Source organism: Zonotrichia albicollis, chromosome 3, assembly GCF_047830755.1.
Source record: "Zonotrichia albicollis isolate bZonAlb1 chromosome 3, bZonAlb1.hap1, whole genome shotgun sequence".
NCBI classification, from domain to species: domain Eukaryota; kingdom Metazoa; phylum Chordata; class Aves; order Passeriformes; family Passerellidae; genus Zonotrichia; species Zonotrichia albicollis.
The window spans coordinates 73,407,590-73,430,110 of NC_133821.1; the positions used below are offsets into that span (position 1 = coordinate 73,407,590).

Here is a 22,521-nt window from a genome sequence, read left to right on the forward strand (position 1 = left end):
GCCCCTGCAGAAATAATTTAGCCATTTCTGTGCCCTGTAGCAGCATTATGTGTATTCCTATCCCAGAAAGATGTGTTACTAAATTAATCCCTGACATCTCTAATGAAGGAGGTTCTGTAGCCTCTCCGTGTTGCTTTTCCCTGTGCCTAATTTCCTAATGTCTAATTTAAATGTAATTTCCTGCAAATTAACTACTTATCTATATTTTGGCCTTTTCTCCCTATGGATATGAAGAAAAATGAGGCATTTTTTTCTCTTATAACTTTTTAAACCTTTAAAAAATGTATTTCACACCATCCATTGTTTTCAGGTTTAAGCAAACCTAGTTATTTCAAATTTTTTTCACAGCTCATGTTGTGCAAGCCTCTACATTTTGAATCCTGAAGATACTTCCTCAGTTTACTTATGTTTTTCTTACAGTGGGGTGCACAAATCAGGATTTACTGGGACAACTGCCATACAGTCTTCTGTTCACTACCTGAAATAATTCAGTAGGTTCTGGGGTTTGTATGTTTGGTTGGGATTTTTTTTTCCTTGTTTTTGTTGTTCTTGTTTTGTGTCATTTGGGTTTGGTTTCCAATTTCTTTTTTCAACATCATCACACAAATGCTTAATAATCAGCCCTTTATTTTTTGTTTTGACACTAACTGTAGCCTAGCCTAGTCTATATTTTATTTGAAGATGATTGATTCTTTCCCACAGGAGTTCTTTTGCACTTGTCTGTACTGAATTTCACCTTCTTGATTTCAAGCTACTTCTCAAGATTATTTTGACTTCTAATCCTATATTCACAAGTGCTTGTACCCTTCCCAGTCTAGTTTAATCTTAAAATTTTTACACATATTTTCTCTTCTATCCTCATTGTTGTTAATAAAAATAATGAAGAGAATTATTTCCCTAGCTGAGGTTCTGAAATGTCCCATCTGCTTTGTAACTACATTTCAAATAGAATTTTAAACAGTTCTGCACTCCACCTATGCTGATTGCATCTGGACAGTACTTTCCTGAACTTCTTACAAAACCTTTTATAATGTCAATATCTTGCTGAAATAAAGACAAATGCTATTTGTTGCATTCCACTTAATCAATGTCTGTAACCATCAGAATACCTTTATCAAAATGTTATCATGTCTATGGGAACATACTAAGTTTACAGGCAGAAAATGAAGAATATTGTTTAGTGAAGTGCTAGGCTGGGAGAAAAAAAACCCCCACAATTCAAATACAAAGATTGCAGAAAAAAGTATGGACGTATGTTTTGCTGCAGGTATGGTTTGTTGTTTGCTTGCCCAATTTTCTTCTCTTTTTGTTACTCTTGACCCCTGACAACACAAGTCAGAAAATGCCTGTGTTGGATCAGTGCCTCACTGTTGTCAGCTCATGTCACTTTAGGGATATTGCTTATACTCATTTGTCCAGCTTTGCATTTCTTCTTGTACTTTCCTAGAACATTTTATTTCAAGCAACCTGTAAAACATTATTAGTAGGCTGCAGGCATAGACACTCTGCTTTCTAGATGTGGGGCAAAAGCTTGTCTCCAGGGCTGTTTTCAGAAGGCTAAACCAATGTGTTGAGAAAAAGATTTCTTTGAGAAAAATTATTTTGTGTGAGCATGAGGGAAAGATGCGTGCTGAATACCTGTTTGTGCATGGTGGCTTTGCCCTGCTGTACAGAGCAGGCACAGAGTGTTAGTAAGCCAGATTGCCAAGCTGCAAACAAAGCAAGGTTGTAGAGACATTTCTGTGTTCAGCTCACTATAGAAGCTGCCATGTGTGTAACCAAACGATGGCAGGGCAGCGAGTACGACCATGACCTCACTGGAGACATACAATTGCTTCTTGCAGGCAACAACAAGCTTTGCAAGGTAGGTGAAGGGAGGTAATAGAAAGTGAACTCCAGCACAAAAGGATTTCATCAATTTGTTTGCAGCAAGGTTTCTTCAAGCAGCAAGGCAGCTGCTTCTCAGCACTGCGAACCCCGTGGTGTCCAGACTGTGCTAAAAGCTCCCTGTGGACTCTGAGCTGGTTTCTTAAAGCATGCAGCAGGCTGCCCTTTCTGCAGGCATTTTATCCTGGCTGTGCCTGAAAGGTCACTGAAATGTCATACAACTGATACATTCCTGGCAGCCATAACATCAGATGAATAAAACAAGGCTCATTAGCTGAATCAGTACAGAGGTGTCCATCCCTAGCCTCGTACATCAAACACTTTTTTTGACTACTCTACCGTACATTCATCTTACATGTCACTGATATCACAAGAGGCTCATGCTGTGTTTCACTTTAGTAAAAGCACACATGAACTTACAAACAAAATACAATTGCTTTTGTGGTGGTTTGACCCTGGATGAACACCAGTTGTCCACCAAAGCCACTCTGTTGCTTCCCTCCTCAGATGAATAGGAGAGAGAAAATGTAACAAAAGGTTCATGGGTCCAGACAGACACAGGGAGAGTTCACTCAGCAATTATCATCACAGGTAAGATAACCTTGAATTATTACCAAAGAAGAGCAATATCATGAGAAATAATGCCAAATATTAAACTTTCTTCCCAGGTTTAACTCCTGATTCTCTGCCTTCTCCACCCCAGTGACATCGGGGAATGAGGAATGGGGGTTGTGGTCAGTTCATCACAAGTCTCTCTGCTGCTCCTTCCTCCTCAGGGGGAGATCTCCTTATATGCTTCCTCTGCTTCAATGTGGGGTCCCTCCTATGGGAGACAGTCCTCCAAAAACTTCTCCAATGTGAATTCCTCCCACAGGCTGTAATTCTTCATGAACTGCTCCAATAGGTCCCTTCCTTGGGATGCAGCTCTTCACAGCCTGCTCCAGTGGGTGCCCCCTCAGGGTCACAAGTCCTGCCAGCAGCCCTGCTCTGGTGTGGGCTCCTCTCTCCTTGGGGCCACAGATCCTTACAGGAGCCTGATCCAGCACGGGCTCCCCACAGGGCCACAGCTTCCTTTGGGCACCCACCTGCTCTGCCTGGGGTCCTGCATGGGCTGGGGTGGATCTCTGCTCCCCCATGGCCCTCCCTGGGCTGCAGGGTTGTTGCTCTCACTCCATTCCACTCTTCAACTGGAGTTATCATGCAATTTTTTTTCCCTTTTTTAATCTCTTATCCCACAGGCACTACCCCTGTCACTGACATGCCAGCAGTAGGTCCATCTTGGAGCTGTGTGACACTGGCTCTATCAGAAGCCACAGGAGAAACTTCTAGTAGCTCTTCACAGAACACACCCCTGTGGCCCCCTTTAAAACCTGGCCATGCAAACCCACCTTTGAAATATTGTGTGCTGAAATTTTTATTTTCCTAGCTGCACTTGAATAGGATAATAGCAGTACTACTTATCTGAAATATGCATTTAAAAAATTTCAGATTATTTTCTTCTTTTGCTTGTGTTAAGGGTCTTGTCAGACATATGACTGTTACAAATGTAACACAAGACATAGGCTCAAAGTAGGGACATACTTTCTATCAATAATTACCCACAGGAATGTGAAATTTCAACCTTTGCTCACAGTCAGAGTCCCCACTGTTTCTGCTGTACTTCAGGACAGGATGAGAGGCATAAATGGGTTTCTCATTTTCCATTTCTGGAAGTCTACAGTATCTAGAAGGACCACTAAATGCGATGCAGAAAAAAAACCCCAGTGCTTGGCATTACAATGGTCCTTAACTATATTCATGCATCTACTAAAATAATATAAAAAACCCTAGAATTACCCATGATAAAGATGATACCTTTTAAAAAAAAGAGTTAATGACCATGGAGGTGCATGTGCACGCCATGACTGGACATATGTCCTGTGTGGTATAGCAGAGAGACAACACGTGGTGTTCATATCCTACATCTGGTCTGCGAGGTCTTAAATTTATCTGCAACCTCTCAGAGCCAAAGACTTGGCTCCCTGGACTCAGGTTTTTGAAGTACTGCAGTTGAGCTCCACTGTCACAGCAAGGTACATCACTGCAGGTGTAGCTGGAAGGAAGGAGAGATGGCAAACAAACTACAGCTAATAACATTACTGAGGGCAGTGCTGGTGCAGAAGTATGTGAGGCAAGAGAGAGCTGTGCATAAATAGCGGTAGCTAAAAGCTGGCCAAATTGAGAAAAAAAATAAATGGAGGGAAGTAAAATTAAGTTTCGTTTTAATACCTTGGAAATGACATATGGGGCAAAAATATTAAAAAACATATGGGGACACCTTTGCTCTTCCATTTTTGCCAGTATCCTGCTACCCAGCTCTCCGTTTGGTGAAGACACTTCCAAACAATTCAGTGCTGCTGCCTTTTTATGCTGTGAGAATGGTCTGGTGGCTGTTCCACAAAATAGCACACAGGAGGAGATTTGCTTGAATGTGATCTCCATAAAGTTTGTTTACAGTGGTAATCAAACATTATTGGTCTTTGTGCTGAGTACACAGTGATTTAGGCTCTCAAACCACAGTAGAGCCAAACACCAGGGAAACATGGGGAAGGAGACATCTGCCAGCACATGAGGCTGTGCCCTTTCTGCTGTCACAGGAGAATTCAGAAATGGCATAAGGACTTGGACATGATGTCCAGTTCTTGTGGTGCAATGAGCAGCATTTCTGCCAAGCAGTCAGTAATGAAGGGCCTGTGAGTGCTCTCAGCTCAGCCATTTGCAAGGTGGATATAAAACCTCAGATTTTGAAACTGTAACCTCATGGCATTTGTGAGCTCTACAATGGCCACTGGAGCTGCAAAGGGAAGCCCTTACACAAATTTTGATGGAGTTTCTCAGCTCAGATTTTGCTCCACTGCCACTATTTTCATACTGTTTACTTGTATGATAGTCAAAATGATTCAGTAATTTTTTACTTCACAGGGCCTTGTCCTCCAATTTTTTCTCCTTTTATCGTGTTTCTTGTTGGTGTAAGGCAGCATCTTCTTCTGTCTCTATTTCTGCTGATCCCCTGGCTGAGTCTTTTATCAGCTCTTCTGAGATAAGATGTAGGAGTGGGGAGGTACTCAGGTTTGTGAAGTCTAATAAATATGATCTGGTGTTTCTGCCCTCACAGAAATACAGGCAGGGGTCTCTGCCTGTTGCTCCCTACAGTTATCCAGCAACAGATATGCAGATATTGCTTTCCAGGTGTATCCAGCTCATGGTTGTACCCAGCAGAAAATACCAAGATGAATGGTGCTGTGGGTCCAGAAATTAGACAAGTCACAATTTGTCTCAGATTTGCAGGTGGAGAAGGCGTCTGGTCAGCGGCTGATTCTTGGACCATGACATGAGGAAGACCATGCTCTGGAGCAAGGCCTCTGCAAGGCAAGGCTGGCCAATAGTGGGAACCATGTTGAGAGGATGGGAACCAAGGTGCTTGCTGAGCAGAAAGGAGCTGGTATAAAAGTAGTCAGGACTAACCAAGCAAAGACTGGGAGGCATGAGCCCAAGGTGGCTGAAGGTAGAAACTGGGACCAGGGATAAGGCAGGCAGGAATAAGGACCAAAGGGCAGGTGGAAACATCTGGAGCATAGCTGCAGCAATGAGAAATGGCCAGCACTGCCTTTTATACCTGGCAAATACAGCAAGCCACCTGTCAGCCTGTACATCTGGAAATAGGGTTGCTGCCTGACCTCTGTGAGGCTTTGCAAGGATTGTTTCTAAACCTGCAGTGGGGCTTGTCTGATGCTTAGTAAAGAAAGAATCAGTAAAAGACCTGCAATCAGCTAAGAGGGCAAGAGAACAATAATAAGCTAAGAGAACAATAATAGTCTGAACAATATATTATTTTTCTAAACTGGATAGACCTGAGCATTGCTGGATAACAGCCATTTGCATTCAAATTTTCATCCCTAAGTGCTGAGCAAAAAAATATAGCCCTGCCATATAGATTTTAATCATTCTAAGGATTAAATGTGTGGTAGACAGAATTATTGTAGAAGTCATCAAATGAGTTGTTAGGAAAAATTGTTCTTAGCCAGATCACTGCTCGGGGTGAGCAATAAAGAGAAGAAAAGAAGGAAAAAGAAAATGCCTGGGGCAGTGGCCTCCAAGTGTGACTGCCACACTAATAAATTAGAAAAAGAGTCATTAGTAGGTGCAACAAAGGGGAGAATTAAGGTCCAAATCTATGAAAGTTAACAATCCAATGCAAATGAAGACCTATCTAGATATTTGAAAGGAAAAGCAATAAGGAAAACTTTAACAGGAGTCATGCTGATAAAAATAATTTAGTACAAAGCTATGTTCATGGCATGTAGGAAACTGCAAGGAGCTCACACTGACTGTCTCAGCAGGAAGGACACTAAGGCTGTGGGCAGGTGTCCTTTGCAGAGCCACTGGAAATAATTAATTAGTCTGGTCCACCCACAGCAGCTCATCACCATTCCTCTCCAAGACTCTGCTATCTGTCAGCCTGGAGTGATCTTGGATAGCCAGGACCTGCCGTTCACCCACTAACCCACCTAAACCCTAAGAAGGCAGCCTGTGGCCCTCAAAGGGTTGGACACCAGGGTGGGGAAGGGGGCAGCAGCCCCACATGGCCACTTGCAGGCTGTTCCTCTTCAGAATCCAAAAACTGTCTCTCTTCTTCCTCAGGGGATGAAGGGGGAGATGCTCCCCATTGGAGAGTCTCCTTTCAAAGACAGCCCTCCATGTTCAGTGCAAAGTAGCAGGAAAGTACTGATGTTGAAATGGAGTCTTTCACCAGCACCAGAACAAAACATGCCTGGAAGTATTTTGCAAGCAATTTTCAGCTTGTGGAGAGCTTCAGATTTTGCTAATTTTTTCCTGATTTTGAATATGAGCTTTTTTTTTTCCCAATGTCAAAATATTTCCATGTCTAGGAAGACCACACCCTATTCAGCTGCATCAACAACCTGAGCATTGCTTCAAATGATCTGTAGCCTTTGTTATCAGAACCATCACTAGTTACTACCTAATTTCTGCCACTGGCTTGACACAACTGCCTGGGACATTGTTTCATGGTCTGAATGCCTTTGTGCTCCTCTCCTGAAATAAATAATTTATTAAGAGTAATATTTTCCCAATGGTTTGGTATGAAATGTATCTTTCTTCAAAAAAACAGATGTTATCAGTTCATTCACTATTGACATGGGCAGATATTTTCTGCAATGTCATTCTTGAATAGGTAAAAATTGTGTGATCTATAGTCAAAAAAAATGTAAGGTAAGTATATTTCCCCGGCTGTTACAATGCAATGATTTTATTAAGCGGTATTGCATTGTGATGAGCTGCTGGAATGGAAATGTTACTTCCTTCAAGCTTTACATTATGTTATTTAGACATTTTTAAACTGGGAGTTGACAATCCCCAAAGGAGGTGGTGATGGATGCGGGGGGAGTGGCAGGGAAGACAGGAGAGGGAGAAAAGAAATCATCAGAGATGAAGCCAGCAATGCCACCATTTTCCCTTGTGTGATTTTATTTATATATTTGTCTCATACCACAACCCTGTCTCCTAGGGATTCCTTGAGCATCAACTTCATTAGTTACGAAGGCAGCAATCCATAACCAATTTTCTTTTCATGTCAAGCTTGTTCATGTATAAACCCAGCCCTTTTGTTAGAAACATTTGCAATTAATCCCACAAACAAAGAAAATGCAAATCATACAGTCTACCCTAAGCAAACCTTCTGACTCAAGGCCCTGACCACCATCTATTATACACTAAAATGAATTGAAATTCCCACTTTGAATCTAACCTAATTTTCTAGTGATAATAGGCATGGATTCCCAGAAGCATTCCATGCATCTAGATAGTAACATCCTAATTTCCCTTCCTGGTAAATGTTTTAAATAAGACTTTAGCACCAAAGGAAATTAACCTTTAAATTAATTGTAATTATAAAATGCCATCACTGATTTTGTCTTCAGACTAATTACTTGCCATTATTTAAACAAACTGCACCTCCTCAGAGCTTTTAAGTTTGTTTCTCTCTGCAGTGCTGTGCCAAATGATCGCAGAGCAGGCTGTGTAATGTCTGCCAAGCCCTGTGACACCTTGGACTGCTCAGCTCCATTTGCATCTCAAATGCAGCCGGTTTCACTTGTCATATCTTCCTGCCATAAACTTGTTCCCCTGTGCTTCAGCCTGCACTCTGCAGCTCAGACGTTTTCAGCCTGTGCCTCGGAAGCAGCGAGCACACGCACCTTAGGGGACAAAGATTGCCTGCGCTCTGTGCCGAGGAGAACGAGACGCTCAACACCAGCCTTCTGCTCCGTGAGGGGCCCCCTCCCAGACAGGACATGACTGGAAATAACAACACAGGAACCAGCTATTGATATGTACAAAAGATTGATGTTGTACAGGCGTGTCAGGGAATTTCCTAAATGTTCCTGGTGGCATCGCGGCTCTCCAAGGCAGCTGTCCTTAGGATGACAAACATGAAGTAGCATCCTGGGATTTCAAAGGCTTCTCTCCCTCCACACTTCTATCAGCATACTGACAGCCAAAGGCATCCCATTTTCCTCCCTCTGGTTTACTTATATCATGTAGCAGTCACCACACTAAATGAAACAAGTAAATAGAAAAAGCTTCTAATTGAGCTGCAGGCTGTAAATTGAAGAGCACAGCTGAGCAAAAACAAGCTGAAGCTTCAAAATTGTAGCATATTTCTTGCATTCCCATTCACAATGACCTGTTCAGCAGTTTGGAGAATAACTATGTTTTAAATATTGGCTTTTACTTGTTCCTATTATTATTTGTTGCTGCGCTGTCTCTGCAGGCTGTTCAACAAAACAAGTCAGACCAGTGATTCCTTGTGTCATGAGAGAGGGGTCTACCACAGATAGGGCATGTTGCTCTTTGGGGTTGCATCCCTGCCTCCACTGACTGTGCTGGAAATCTTGATTGTTAATTTAAGCTGCAGGCCTACTTAATGTGGCTGTAGGAGTGTGAGATGGATGCCAACTGCGCCAGCATGGAAAAGGTGAAGATGGAATCTTTTGTGTTTTCCAGAGAAAACACCAGACTCAGGACACACTACACAAATGGTAGGTGCAAAACAAAGGAAGTGTATAGCTGAGGTATGAGATCTCCTTGGGTCAGGAGGCTGTTCTATAAAACCTTTCTTGTTTCATACATAGTTGGAACTTTCAAGAAGAAAAGACCACTATGGGAAACTAATACAGCTAGACCTCTTGTGGCTAAGGAAGTCCATGAACAGCAAATTACCGTCAAGAAATTCTGGGAACCACAAACTTGGGATGGGAAACAAAGAAGCAGTATTAATACTCAAATGTTTGCTACCAGTTTCTCTTTCTCTTTGTTTTAGAGATTTTTTTAAGCAGGAATGGAAGCTGGGGTATTATTTCTCTGTAATGTCTCACTAAGCAGATTGTGACAAGCATTTGGCACAGAAAAAAAGCGATACCTGAGCATATTCTGCACTTCAATAGTGCTTTCATCCCAGACGCTCAAAGTTATGAAGCAACACGCCTGTGAGTTTGTCCCTGCAATTATTTCCCATTTTAAATATGGGAAACAGAAGTATGGAGAGGTTAAACAACCTGCCCAAAGGTGGAAGATTGCCTATAACAGAGATAAAAAGAAAATGTTTTTCTGTCTATCCCATGTGCATGCCAAATTTCGCATCTCTCACATATAATGGATTTAATACTGTCTTTTAAAAGAAAATCTTTGTCATCACTTTTTGTACTTCCCAGGTCAGCGTGGATCCCAGAGTGGAATATTGTTTGGCACCAAGTTGATTGGCACATAATGCTTTATTGTTTATCAAAAGATATTTCCTATCTAGGGTATTGCTGTCTTGCTGAACATTTTCAGTAATTCAAATGCGGTCTTTAATCAGAATTTTTATTGGAGGGGGAGGAGTGAAAGAATTTTAAAGGGTTATATAGAGCTTCACTTCTGTGCCAAGACATCCCCTGTAGCAGGGTTCCAGGAAATATGCAGCAAAAATCTTCTAGACAAAGTTGCAATTTCTTTTGCTTTGCAGTTTAACTGGAAACAATGCCAGGAGAAAAGAAGAAAGTGTATGTGCAGGCTGGATCCCTGCTAGCATCAGGTGGTGCAAAGGTTGTACCTCATGGTACACAAGGGAACATTCAGAGGGGCCATATTTGTTCTCTGATAGCCTTGCCATTGCCTAATAGTAGGTAAACGCTATTTCTGCTCCCTCTCTGGGTCAGCAAGAGAGCCTTCTAGGTTAGGATTTTACACTGAGACACAGACTAAATTAGAGATTTTCTCTTAGCTGAGGTTCATTCCTAGCCAAAGCTGTTCCTCTAGTAACAAGCAAATCTCCTTACTCTCAACAGAACCTGTGAGTGCAACATTCTCATTTCCGTAACCTAGGTTTCTTTCTTAATTGCTAGATACAAAAAGCCCTGGGAGGATGCTGCTTGACTGCTTATATTCCAGTGTTCCCCGCAAAATGTCTATACAGTTAATGAAGTTTTCAGAAATATGTTGAATTTTCTTTTAGCAAGGCAGTAGCAGCTTATAGCAGGGAGCCAAATTGCTAGCGAGCAAATGCACATTAAAGGAACGTTTCGATGTTATTAAAAATAATGTGCAGCCTTTGAAAAATGCAGGCCTAACATGATTTTGGGAGAAAAACGAGGAGCTCCAACAAGTTCACAGTCATTGAATGCCTCCAAGTAATGGCTGTTGCTGACATTTTCATGTTTTATTTTTAATTGCTGCAGCTAATAATGCTAATAAGCTAAGAATGGCAATGGCTTAGGCATTCCAATGGCAGTGGTGAAGAGGAGTTATTGTATTTGCTGGGACCCCCATGGCAGGAAGGAATGATGAATCTGACTCCATTTTCTCAGAAGGCTAATTTATTATTTTATGATACTATATTATATTAAAGAATATTAAACCATACCAAAGAATACAGAAAGGATACTTACAGAATGCTAAAAAGATAATAATGAAAACTTGCGACTCTCTCCAGAGTCCCAGCACAGCTTGGCACTGATTGGCCAATGAGTGTAAACACTCACACCAGAAACCAATGAAACAATCACCTATGGGTAAACAATCTCCAAACACATTCCAGATGAGCAAAACAGAGGAGAAGCAAATGAGATGATTATTGTTTCCATTTTTCTCTGGGGCTTCTCAGCTTCCCAGGAGAAAAATCCTGGGTGAAGGCATTTTTCAGAAAATGTGAATGTGACAGAAGAGAGTGTAGAGCTGGCAGCAATGTTGCTAGGGACCTGCACTCCCTTGTCTTTCCCAGAAAAAGACCAGAGGCACTCCAACCTTCAGAGTTCCACCTTCTTATGCATCCACAGGGAAAATATTTGGGAGTGGTAAACCTCCACTGAGAGAAGCAGCCATGGAAAAGCTGCTCTTGTCTGCCCCTTGGGAAGACATGAGTGCTGCAGTTTGGTGTGCACCAGAGCACTTCTGGGGTCATACCAGGAGACAAAGCAACTTCCTCTTTAATCCTTGGTGCAGAATTAACCAAAGCAGATTGTTCTCATGAAAGGTAGCACAGGCTTGAGCTTTGATTTAGGGGCCATGCAGCTGGATTTATTTGGGGTGTGAGTAATTAAAACCTCTAGGCTTGCTGATTCAGTCCTAGTTATGACCATGATTTTATCACTGTATTGTTCCATTCTTAATCCTTTAGTGAGATTAGAGCAGGTTAATCTTAGTGAAATGTTTGCTTAATTCTACCCTACTTCATTTTTTCTCTTAATAAAATCTGCATAAGGAATGGAGAAATAGTAATTCTTTCAGCTTGTTCCAATTACTTTGAGAGCAAAGCTAATTCAGCTGAAGCAGCTTAAGAGCAACTTGACTGTGTTTTTACAGTTGAGGCTCTGTGCCAACAGGAGATGAGACACTTTCCATACTCCAGAGCAGTGTCAATATCTTCATCTGGTTAAAATCTGGAACATGCCTGGGTTTGGCTCTTGGACATTGCATGGCTTTTTCTCCGGTCTTATGCCTTGCTGCTCAGTTCTGCCAAGTTCAGTGTTTCTGCCTCTTTTGCTTTTCTTTTGGACTGCTGTTGTTCCCATGGCCCATTAGCAAAGCAGAAGAAATGGAATTGAGTGTATGGGTGCTCACTTTGTCCATCGTGAAAAGCAAAAGGCTTTTTCTCTTGGTTCTGTCTCATCAGAAAGGACTTGTGACTAAATGAGAGTTTGGTATGACCCAACATGTTTATCCTTACAAATACTAAATGACATGACATCCATAAGGGATACACTTCTCAGAAGAGCACGATAGATGCATGTGTTGCCAAAAGGGATGGAAAAAGCATGAAAATGTATCTAAAAAAATAAAATAATTTTAAATTAAACCTGAGCAGGGAGTATTTGTATAGACTGCAGGCTCTGGCTGTCAGTGGATGTCTGAGCAGAGAGAGAACTAGAATCATTCTTACTTGCTACTTCATGAGGCCTCTCCATAGAAACTGAAGCTGTCTTAATTTTATGATACCTCGAGGGGCCAGATCCAATCTGAGGATTATTACACTGTTGGCACAACTCAGCCACAGACGTTCCCTTTCCCTTTTTGGCCAGCCAAGCTTCCAAACCTCAGCAGAGGGGAAGCTGCAGCACCTGAGCTTGTGCTGGCATCATTGCACTGGGTGGGGATTCACCCTGGTGCCTCAGAGAGGCGCTGGCAGATGGGTGAGGTGCTCTTTGACTGGATGAGGAGAATGTGGCTGGGGTGTACAAAGTAATAATGAAATCTAAATGACAAAAGTAATGACACAATAGTCAAGGTGATAGCAAGAAAATATTTAAAGAAGCATGACAATCTATGGCTGCTGAACAACAGGGAGCTCTTGGTGCAGAGAGAAGAAAACAATACCATATTGGCTGTGGCATTCCTGCCAGGAATGCTGCTTTATGAACCATGGGAGAGATCTCCCAAATGTGCTCTGACTTCTGCGCTTGATTGGTGAGCCAAATCTCAAGTCCCTTCCTTGCTTTTTACTTATTTCATAGTGCCCCAAAGCATTAGAGAATAGTGAAAAAAATATTTAAGCCCTTAGAGGAGAGGGCAGAACAGTATTGAATGGGATTCCATTTTTGGGGGACAAGGAATAACTCTCCTTCAACTCTGTGGATAATGAATGCACTTAATGGGAAAGCAGGAGAAAATACATTTGACAGAGTACTTCTCTAAACAGAAAAGTCTATTTGCGACATGGCCCTGCTCCACACAGCTTCCCAACCCCTTTGTACTCTTTATACCTTCCTCGCTTCCACAGAAACACAAAGACAACTGAAATGAGCATAGTCAAAACGACCTCCAAAGTGTGGTGGTTTGATTTCAGCATTAAATCTCCCCTTGATGGTTCACAGTGACACTGTATTGCCAATAGATTACAGGGTTGTAGCTATTTTCCACACAGGAGAACACACAAAGGAACCCCCACCAGTCCTAGCAGTGCTCTCAATCAAATAAAAACCCTTTAGCTTCCTGTTGCAGAGCTCTCCCTAGGATTCATGTATATTTTATCAAAGTTACATGCAGTTCTGATACTTGTTTCTAAAGTGCTTTAGTATGAATCCCAAGATGTAGTGAAATGCTGCAGTGGACATTTTTAAAAAAGTCTGGGTTAGAGTAGAGAAAAAAATGAAATGGGTTGACTCTACAGAATGCAATAAGAGCAAATTTTGCTCAACAGGATTCTATTGATATAAATAAGCAGAAGAAACACAAATCTACATCAATATGAAATCATTTCACTTCATGTAAGTGCACCCTGGGAGGAGTAGGAACAAAGAGGAACAAAGAGGAGCTCTACTGTTTAACCTCTCATAAATTAAAGTCCTGCAATGATCTAAAGTAATTTTTTTTTTGCCAGAATTGCTTTTACAGGACAACATAAATGCCAACACAAAAGAACTATAACTTCAGTTGTAACCAATTACTCTGAATATAGTTAATAAAAGCCTGGTGCAAGGAAAAAAAAACCAACTTGTATTTGAGATATAATTGAGATTTCTTTCTTTCTTTTTATTAAAAAAAACCCAACCAAAAACAAAAACCAAAAAACCCCTTGTTTTATGTCTTAAGATAAGTAATGAGATAAAGAGTTGCAATGATCTTTCCAGGAGAGAGGTGTATGTTTAAACCAGTATTTCATTCCTCCTTTGTCTCAGAATTTCCGGATTTTAGACCAAGAAGGATGGACAGAAAACATAAACTGGCTACAGTATAATATGGCATTTAGGTTGAAGTCAGCAAGAGCCAGCATAGTGGAGAGGTGATTAAAAAAAAGAAAAAAAGAATTCATTTTGTATGTAATAAAGCTTTAGTACTTACAGCTGTCCTCTTCTTCAGTAATACACTTCACAACATAACAGGCATAGATGAAGCCTGCCAGCTGAAACAAAATGTAATAGTGTTAGATGTAAGACTGATACCATAGAGAAACAAGAGATGGCTTTAGAAAAGTGACTATAGAAATAGAAACAACAAAATTCAACAGACTTCCTTTGAGGAGGTAAAGATAATTCTCCACAACAGTTTAATAATTTTAATTAGAAATAGGGGAATTCTGCATCTTTCTTGAAAAACACATCCTTCAATAAAACTTCCAAAAATTGATCAAAATTTTTCCAATACCTAGTTAACATCTTTTAAATCATTGAAAAAAAAAAACAAAAATGGATGAGTATTTGGATGGATGAGCTTTTAGCTACTGAAAATGTAAATATTTCTGTCAAAATCAGATTTGCTACCCAACAAAACCTGGCCCTCTAGCAGAATTTTTTTTTAAATCAGAACTGTGCCAACTAAATCAAGGACAAATTCAGCGCACTTGTAAACCAGCTTTTAATGATATTTTATCAGTTGAAATTAGGGCTGTGAATTAATAGAACTTGTTCCCATATCTGCAATAGTCTCCAAGGCTCGTAACACAAGTCACTTTGGATAGTCCTGAATGTGTTTACATCAGCATCTCACATAGCAGCTGGCAAATTTGTATCTTGTTCCTTTCAATCCTCTCTGCAGAGCATGCCCAGAATTGAATTGTAAACAGGAGCAATGGGATTTAAAGAAAATGAAAATCTGGAGTAGTTATTGAAGTACCACCTGAAAAAAAAACGATAATAAAAAAAGGAATAAATGGCCAATATCATACATGCAACAGGCCAAATGTCATCTGAGTCAGCTGCTGGTCCTTCCAGCAAGTTGTGTTGTTGCAGAAATAAAAGAACAAATACTGGAGCAGCAACACGTGTCACATGTTGCCTGCTTTAACCAACTTCCTTTCATGTAGGTCTGAAGAGTTTTCTCTACTCCATTATAAGAAATTTTTCATCCTTTAGCTCATCACTGAAGTTTGCATGGCAGGATGTCTAAAGAATTCCAGTTATTTGATCTCTGTGTGGAGAAAAGTGAGCCGTGCTGCCAAAATGTGTCATTCTGCACAGGCCACCTCACTGAGATATTTTCATGAGCTGCAAAACCATCTGTACACTTCGGGAATTTGCTCTTTATATGGATAATAAAAATGCCTAGAGGCTTCAGCCAGGAGTGAGCTCTCTGGGAGTGGTGCAAAGCCCATAATCTCCAGCTGAGGGAGATGATGATCTTGACTTCAGTTTGAGTAATCAGTGGTTGGACAGTAGAAGAAGTGAAATTTGAGAGACCATGTATTATGAATGCTGGTTAGTCAAAATGGATTTTTTTTTTTGTTAATCCAAGGCATTTGTACAATCACTGCAATACTGTGGGTTCTTAGAGCCCTTAATATTACCCATATATAAATTAAATGCAAAAAAATCCATTATATTTTGTAGTGCCTTCATACCTGAGGCAGTGACTATACCTAGTTTTTTCCAGCTCTTACACAGATATTCCTGTAATTTCTGTCAGTTTTCTATGTAGAAAGCTACCTATACCTACAAATGCTACCTTCTAATATTTGTATGGGTAGGAGATGGCAAAAGGGGGAAAAAAAGGTCAGCCTGAAGGTTTTCCTAAAAAAATCAAGACTGGATTTGGAGATCACACTGAAGGCATATGTGTTGTCTGCTCACAGTTTAAATTCCTGTTGGAATCCTAGAAGCTGCATTACAACGGAACTAAACCATTAATTTTGTCATTTATTATAAATCTGCCTTACAGTGCTGCTGGGAAGATTTTACACCTGGGAAGGATGAAATATTCACTGCTGGACACAAAGAACACACTGTACCAAGAAGTGGCATTCAGCTAATATCAGCATTTCATCTCTCCTTTATTGGATCCCTCTTCCCTTTTGTTTCTTGGCTTCAAGACAGAGAGCTAATTTGCTCCACTGACTTATGCCCTGCATAACCCCATTGACTTCAATGACATTACTTGAGGTTTAATTCAGCAACGAATTAGGCCCAGAAAGGTTGTTCATAAATGATTCCATTCTTGGATGTGAACCTTGGCATAATAGTTTCTCTGTTCTCTTTTTACAGACCATCAGATCCAAGATAGCTGAATGGCTGCATCTCTAGCAGGCTCCTAGGGTAATCCTTTTCTTGCACTACAGTTCAATACTTTACTGTCTTGTCAACCAACACAGGTTCATGTGTTATTAACCAAACTTATCTTACAAAGCACAGCAAACAAACTGTATCACAAATGGTGTTTACAACTGATCTTTTAATTGCATTCAGTTACATTGCTTAAATCTCTAGGGAACTCCTTTGATATATAAGCAAATCCTACAGCATTTCATCAGATGAGCTTGTTGATTAAAAGAATGCCTTAAAGCTCAAATTGTTCTGATCTAAGTATGAATGTCAGGGTTTTTTCCCATGAGATAATCAGAGTTCATAAAAGAAACCTCCCCTTCTCCCACATTTATCCAACCCTTTGCTTGGTAAACATAATCATTTTGTTCTTACTTGAATCCCACATTAGTTTTTCCTTATGTCTGTTTTTTTTAACGAAGTAATTTATCAGTTCTCATACAGTGACAGTCATTCAAGTTTACCTTCTAATTGCATCAGCAGCAGTGGGCACACACTGTGAGCTGAGGCTGAGAACCAAAAGTGGCAATTTTCACTTTGATGATACTCAATGACCTGAGCCCATGGTAGCTGCAGAGATCCCCAAGACAGACATCAGGAACATATTTCCTTCCCTGTGGACTAGGACTTCTATAAGAAGGGTACAGCTCATCTATGCAGATAGCAGAGATTTCTTGGGGACTTTGGTCAACTAAAATTTTTAATGAATTCCCACATGGATTGATAGGTCTTCCAAAATTTGCTACCTTTGTTATAGTGCAAGACTTTAACCTTTTCTCTCTACCAAAAGCACACCACAATACACCTTTGTATCACAAAAAATACCCCAAAACTCCCAACAAATCCAAACAAAACAGTGAATAACTCCTCATCCTGGAGAAGGATAGGAGAGAAGAAACCCAAACCAAAGCAAATGATAGAAGTTAGTCACATCACTTATATTCCTTGGAAGTCCTCAAACACAGCAGTGCTCAGTGCAATATGAGAATTACACAGAGCAGAGTCTTCCTGATTCAGTAGCTCCAAAAGATTTTTGTCATACATGAGAAGGAAGGAAATGAGTCCTCAGAGATAAAGAGGAGAAGGAGCCTGACCGTCTCAGAAAATCAGTTAAAAACTGGGAAAGTTAGCTTGAAAAATCTGATTGCTTTGCATCTCTACCTATTTTTTTTAATTAACTGAGCTTTGTTTTTTTATAAATATGCAGTGATAAAAAGAAATAGGTGCAATGAGCAGAAGATCATTTCTGGATCCCAGACCCATCAAGCTTAGGTGTCTACATCTGTCCCACTCACATTTTAATGCTGTAGTATGGGCCTCTAGAGGAGAAGGAGCCATTAGCAACATTCCTGCTCATTTATACACAGAGTGATTAGTGAATGCATGTTTTTATGAACCTCATTTTCTGCACCTTGAAAAAAATCTGCTCTTTACAACTTTCCCTGATATGTCCATATGAGAGTATAAATGAATACTGCTCTTTCTAAAAGTGACACATTATCCATGCCTGCACCAGCTCCCTGGGTATATTTTGACGGCATCTGATGACCTTAATTTCAAAACAATGATCTCAAACACTTAATAATTTTGTGTGGGGGGGTTAATTTTTGGGGGTTTTGTTTGTTTGTTTGTTTTTAAGCATGTTGATAAAACCATTTTCCTTCTGTCAAAAAAAAAAAAAAAGAAGACAAGCAAAGCCTAAAATAAATCACCAATAAAACAGCATTACTGAAGCTTTGGTAAGAAGATTAACTACAAAATGAAGTTAATGCATTTTATTGCCTTATCATAGGTGTGTAAGGAAAACAAAAAAAGTAGAATATTCCCACCTAAGTCAATGATGTCCCGTTACACCTCTAAAGACTCTTGGCAGAGCCTGAGTCACTGTGAGTGTACTTCCAGACTTGCTCAAAATGTCAAGTGCTGTGATCAAACTCAATCAAGATCAGTATTGATTAAAATCCTGTCTTGCTATTTTTTCTCACTTCTTTCATGGAGATGAATGTTTTTATACACTGCAAAGAGCACCAGATTTGGAAAAAAGGCTATCATATAAAAAACCATAATTTCTGACCAAGGTTCCCACACTTCCCTGTTTTAAAGCAATATCTATATAGATAATTACTACAAGTTATGTTTATTAAGCTGGGAAATTGAAACAAAAGAGTGATGGCAAGGAAGAAACAAAAACTAAAAGGAGATCTAATTGGGATAGGGTGGTGAGGAGCAGGCTTGAGATGAGGATTAATGAGTTAAGGGTTGTGGAAATAACACATAGTTTCATTGAATGAATATGTTTTTATTCTATAACCATACTTGGTCTTGTGAAATGGACCTTAGATTTAAACCCTACAAACCTATTGTGTTTTTCTATCAAAAAATGTTTCAGTATCTCTCAAACAGCTAAGGCTTGTGCATTTACTTTTCATTATTACATTTTTGCAGGTGTCTATAAACACTTTGCTTTAAGACCTAAGCAGAATATGGGCTAGTTCAAGCAATAATACAGCAGAAATACATGGATGTAATTCTGGCTCTGGGAATGCTATATTGCAAAGCTGTGATGTTACATGCCCAGCCATGTGCAAATTAATCATATTTCTTCAGCTTGCACTGGTCTGCACACATAAAACCTTTGCAGTGATGTGCATTTAAGAGGAAATGTTTCTTTAAAATGGATTTTTGGAGTCTGGAGATATATTGCTATATATATATATATACACACACACACATTATGAGCAACTGAAGAACTGGAGAATTACTGTCTAGAAAGCTTCTAGTGTATTGATTCTCAGAAGAATCATACTCATTATTTAGCAGAAAAAGTGAGGCAGAGACCTTTCTCTCAATATCTGTAGATTTAAGTCGGTGTCATGGGGGTTCTAAAGCTGCCCCCTGCAAAAACCCTTTCAAGCTTGATTTCACTGCCTTCAGCAGAGCTGCATCAGTGCGTGAACATCATTGCTGGAGTTTAGTACAAAACTCAAGCTGTGTTCCATGGAAACTACTCTGTTGAGGTATGCTTTTATTTGTGCTTACATTTAACATTATGAGAACCCTGTCATTCCTCCAAGTTTAAATCTTTTTCATCATAAAAGGAGAGAATAGGCAAACTATTGGTAGAAGGACAGATTCCTGATGGGGAAGGTAGACTCTGTGGCCTTGCTGCCATTCTTTTACAGAATTAACTATGTGCTGTCCAAAAGGATGATTTCATTACTATGGTCAAGTAGCTTTATTCTGTACAACAAAATAATTATTTAAAAGAGTTAATGTCAAACTGACATGTCCACAATAATATCTAGTGAGCACTTATGAAATTTAAAAGCAAGCCAAAATGATAATTTCTTAGCCAGTGTAGTCATCAAATTATTTTTCTTTCCTCTCTTGAGCTGAAAACTCAGCCCCAAAGGTTTTCATTTTTTTCTTTTTAGCAGATACAGTAAAACCATGAATCATAAATTCAGATAAGTCTAGGCACATTGGAAAAGACAAGTGTGATAAAAATTGCATTTATTACAACTAGTGCATCATAATCTTTTTTTTTTTATATAACAGCTGTCTAGAAAGTGCTTAACATAAAATCTTCCTTTATTTCTCAGTGGACTCTTCAGTTTTCTGGAGATTTCCTTTTGTATAAACATTTGAAGATCCCTGTGGAGACCTGCTAGAAAGCTTCTGTTTGAAATGTTGCTGGGTGCTTGAGAGCAGTTGTATCTTGTTCAGGATTCCCTGAGCATCTTTCCTGGCAGGCTGCTGCACCTGATGAATTGAAGAGACTACAGGGGCACTGAAACCACAGCACTGTGGCTTGTCACTAAAGAGCAGTGCAAACCTTTAACCCCTGTAGAAAGGAAGAGATACTTATGTGTTTTGTAGCTGTATTACAGACATTTGGCTTGACCCAAATTTCCAGAAAGCTTAAACTTTAGCAAGAGTTTTCTGAAATTTTGACCTAGAACTTTCTACAAGTCTTCACTCTTCCTAGGGATTTCAGAGTGATTTATGCTTTTGACAACCACATGATATTTGGCGCTTTTCCATGATTTCATCTCACTGCTAAAGAGTACCTTGTCCTTTTTTCCCTGCCTCAGACTTGAAAGGTAACCTCAAATACACGGGCTACCAGCTCACACAAGGTGATGTGGGGATCACTTACTGCTAACCCCTGTGTTAGCTGAACTGTGGAGCATCTTGTAGATCCAGGCTCAACACTGAACTTCACATTCCTGCTCCCACAGGTGAAATGGCCCAGCCAGGATTCTCTGTACCCCCTCAAGAAGCTGAGGCAGGCACATCTCATTGGTGGGCTCACCTGTGCAGATCCCCAGGGGACAGCTTGGAGCAAGGATGGGGCTGAGAGGCCAGGAACAAATTCCCCACCTGCATTCAGCAGGCACTAGGTGCAGCTCAAATGTGCATTGCTCAGTGCAGGCTGAAGGAATTAGTGATGCCAAAAATATGGTAAACCTGGAGCAATTTTAATTTTATATTTTCTGCTTTTGTGAATTGTTTTTGCTTTACATTTTCTGACTTCATTAAGGTCAGAGGAGAGTTTTGGTTACGTATTTTTGTTAATTCCATCCAATCCAAGTGTATGGCAAGTCCTGAAGGTGGAAAAGTCTATTGCTCTGTTTCCTCTTTTGGTGCAGCTCTGTAGCCCAACTTGTCATTGTGAGAACAGAGTTTTGATTGTACAGGGGTCAAGTGTGTGTGGTGCCTGTTCTTCAGGCTAAATAAAAATTGTGTAGCCATTAGAGCTGTGTAGATTGCACAAAAAAATCCCATTTATTTTTAAAGAAAACTGCCTCTGTCCTCTTGACAACAACAACAACAACAAAAAAACCAACAAAGAATGAATTAAACAGACAAAAAACCCCCAAAGTTAAAGGTTTTAAAATATGCATCACCCCATTTTTTCTGTAAATAATAAGAATGGTTTATTAAAGCAAAAGTGTATATGTGTCTTCATGTGGGTTTTGTTCTGAAGGTTTTATAGCAAGATAACTTCTATGAAAAAAACTTTGGACCTTTGCTTCCTCTTGTCTTCTGGGAAAGATTTGGAATGGTTTAATCATCTGGCTTTGGTATCTTACTGCCTTTGGCAGCAGTAGCTTTTCTTATCATTATGTGTTACTGTGTGTCACCTTTTTCAGACAGCCATAGGATTAGGATAAGAAAAATTGGTTCTTTATGCTGCAGATCTAACAAAGCCACAGACTCCTTGCAGCCCACTAAACGAATGTCTAGCATTTTAAATTCAACTCTGTTAGAAGAGACAGTTGATTATCAATGCTGCTCACTCTTTTGAGGAGCTGTAGGAAAAAAAAAGAAAAATTGTGCAGATTGTGTAAGGGAAAATATTTTGAAGGTACATGAGAGCTTTGAATTTCTGATAAACAAACACATATGAGAGTTTCTGTTCAGTGAAAATTCATCCCTCCATGTTGAGGCACCCATATGGCAAATAAACTTCAATGCTTTGAGTGTGAACACCAGGCCCTTGGATCCAGAAAACAGAAACATTCAGAAGACAGTGAGATGAGAAGGAGAATAATAATAAGATGAGAAGGAGAATAATATGTTGTGTCTGCCAGTTTCTCAGGACTGTGGCCAACAATGAACACTGTATAGAGTAAAAGTTCAGAAAGAAAGCACAGGTAATTTTCGCTTCTCCAACATCACATGTTAGATTAAATTAGATCATTGCTGTTGCACAAATGACAAGAGCCAGAACATTTCATCAGAGGTAAGAGACTTTTCAGTAACAGCCAACTCTTTCTCTGTGATGATACTTATTTTCCCTGTGATGAACTGCTGTTTATTTGAAGGCTCTGATGATGGACCCAGGGTCAGGAAACTCCATGGAATGTGACAGCTTTTGCACTGCACTGACTCCATGGTGGTGGTTGTGTTGTAGCAGCCTAATAATGCTCTGATCAAAGTGTTCCCACAACAGCTGGGGATGGTGGTGCTGACAAGGCAGGCGGATGCAGGGTATGCAAAGTGCACAGCTCAGCTGAAGCAGCTCTTCAGTAGCCTGAACAGCCAGGCTCATTGCTTTAACATA

The 22,521-nt window shown here is 40.1% G+C and overlaps 1 protein-coding gene across 2 annotated transcripts in view; it reads right to left on the reverse strand.

Annotated features, from left to right (window-relative positions):
- Positions 1 to 22,521, reverse strand: part of NKAIN2 (sodium/potassium transporting ATPase interacting 2) — a 529,566-nt gene that overhangs the window by 15,289 nt on the left and 491,756 nt on the right. For both annotated transcript variants that reach the window (XM_005487754.4, XM_074537869.1), the window contains one exon: positions 14,260 to 14,320. In XM_005487754.4, the coding sequence (XP_005487811.2) occupies positions 14,260 to 14,320 (61 nt within the window). The remainder of the gene's footprint in view (positions 1 to 14,259; positions 14,321 to 22,521) is intronic.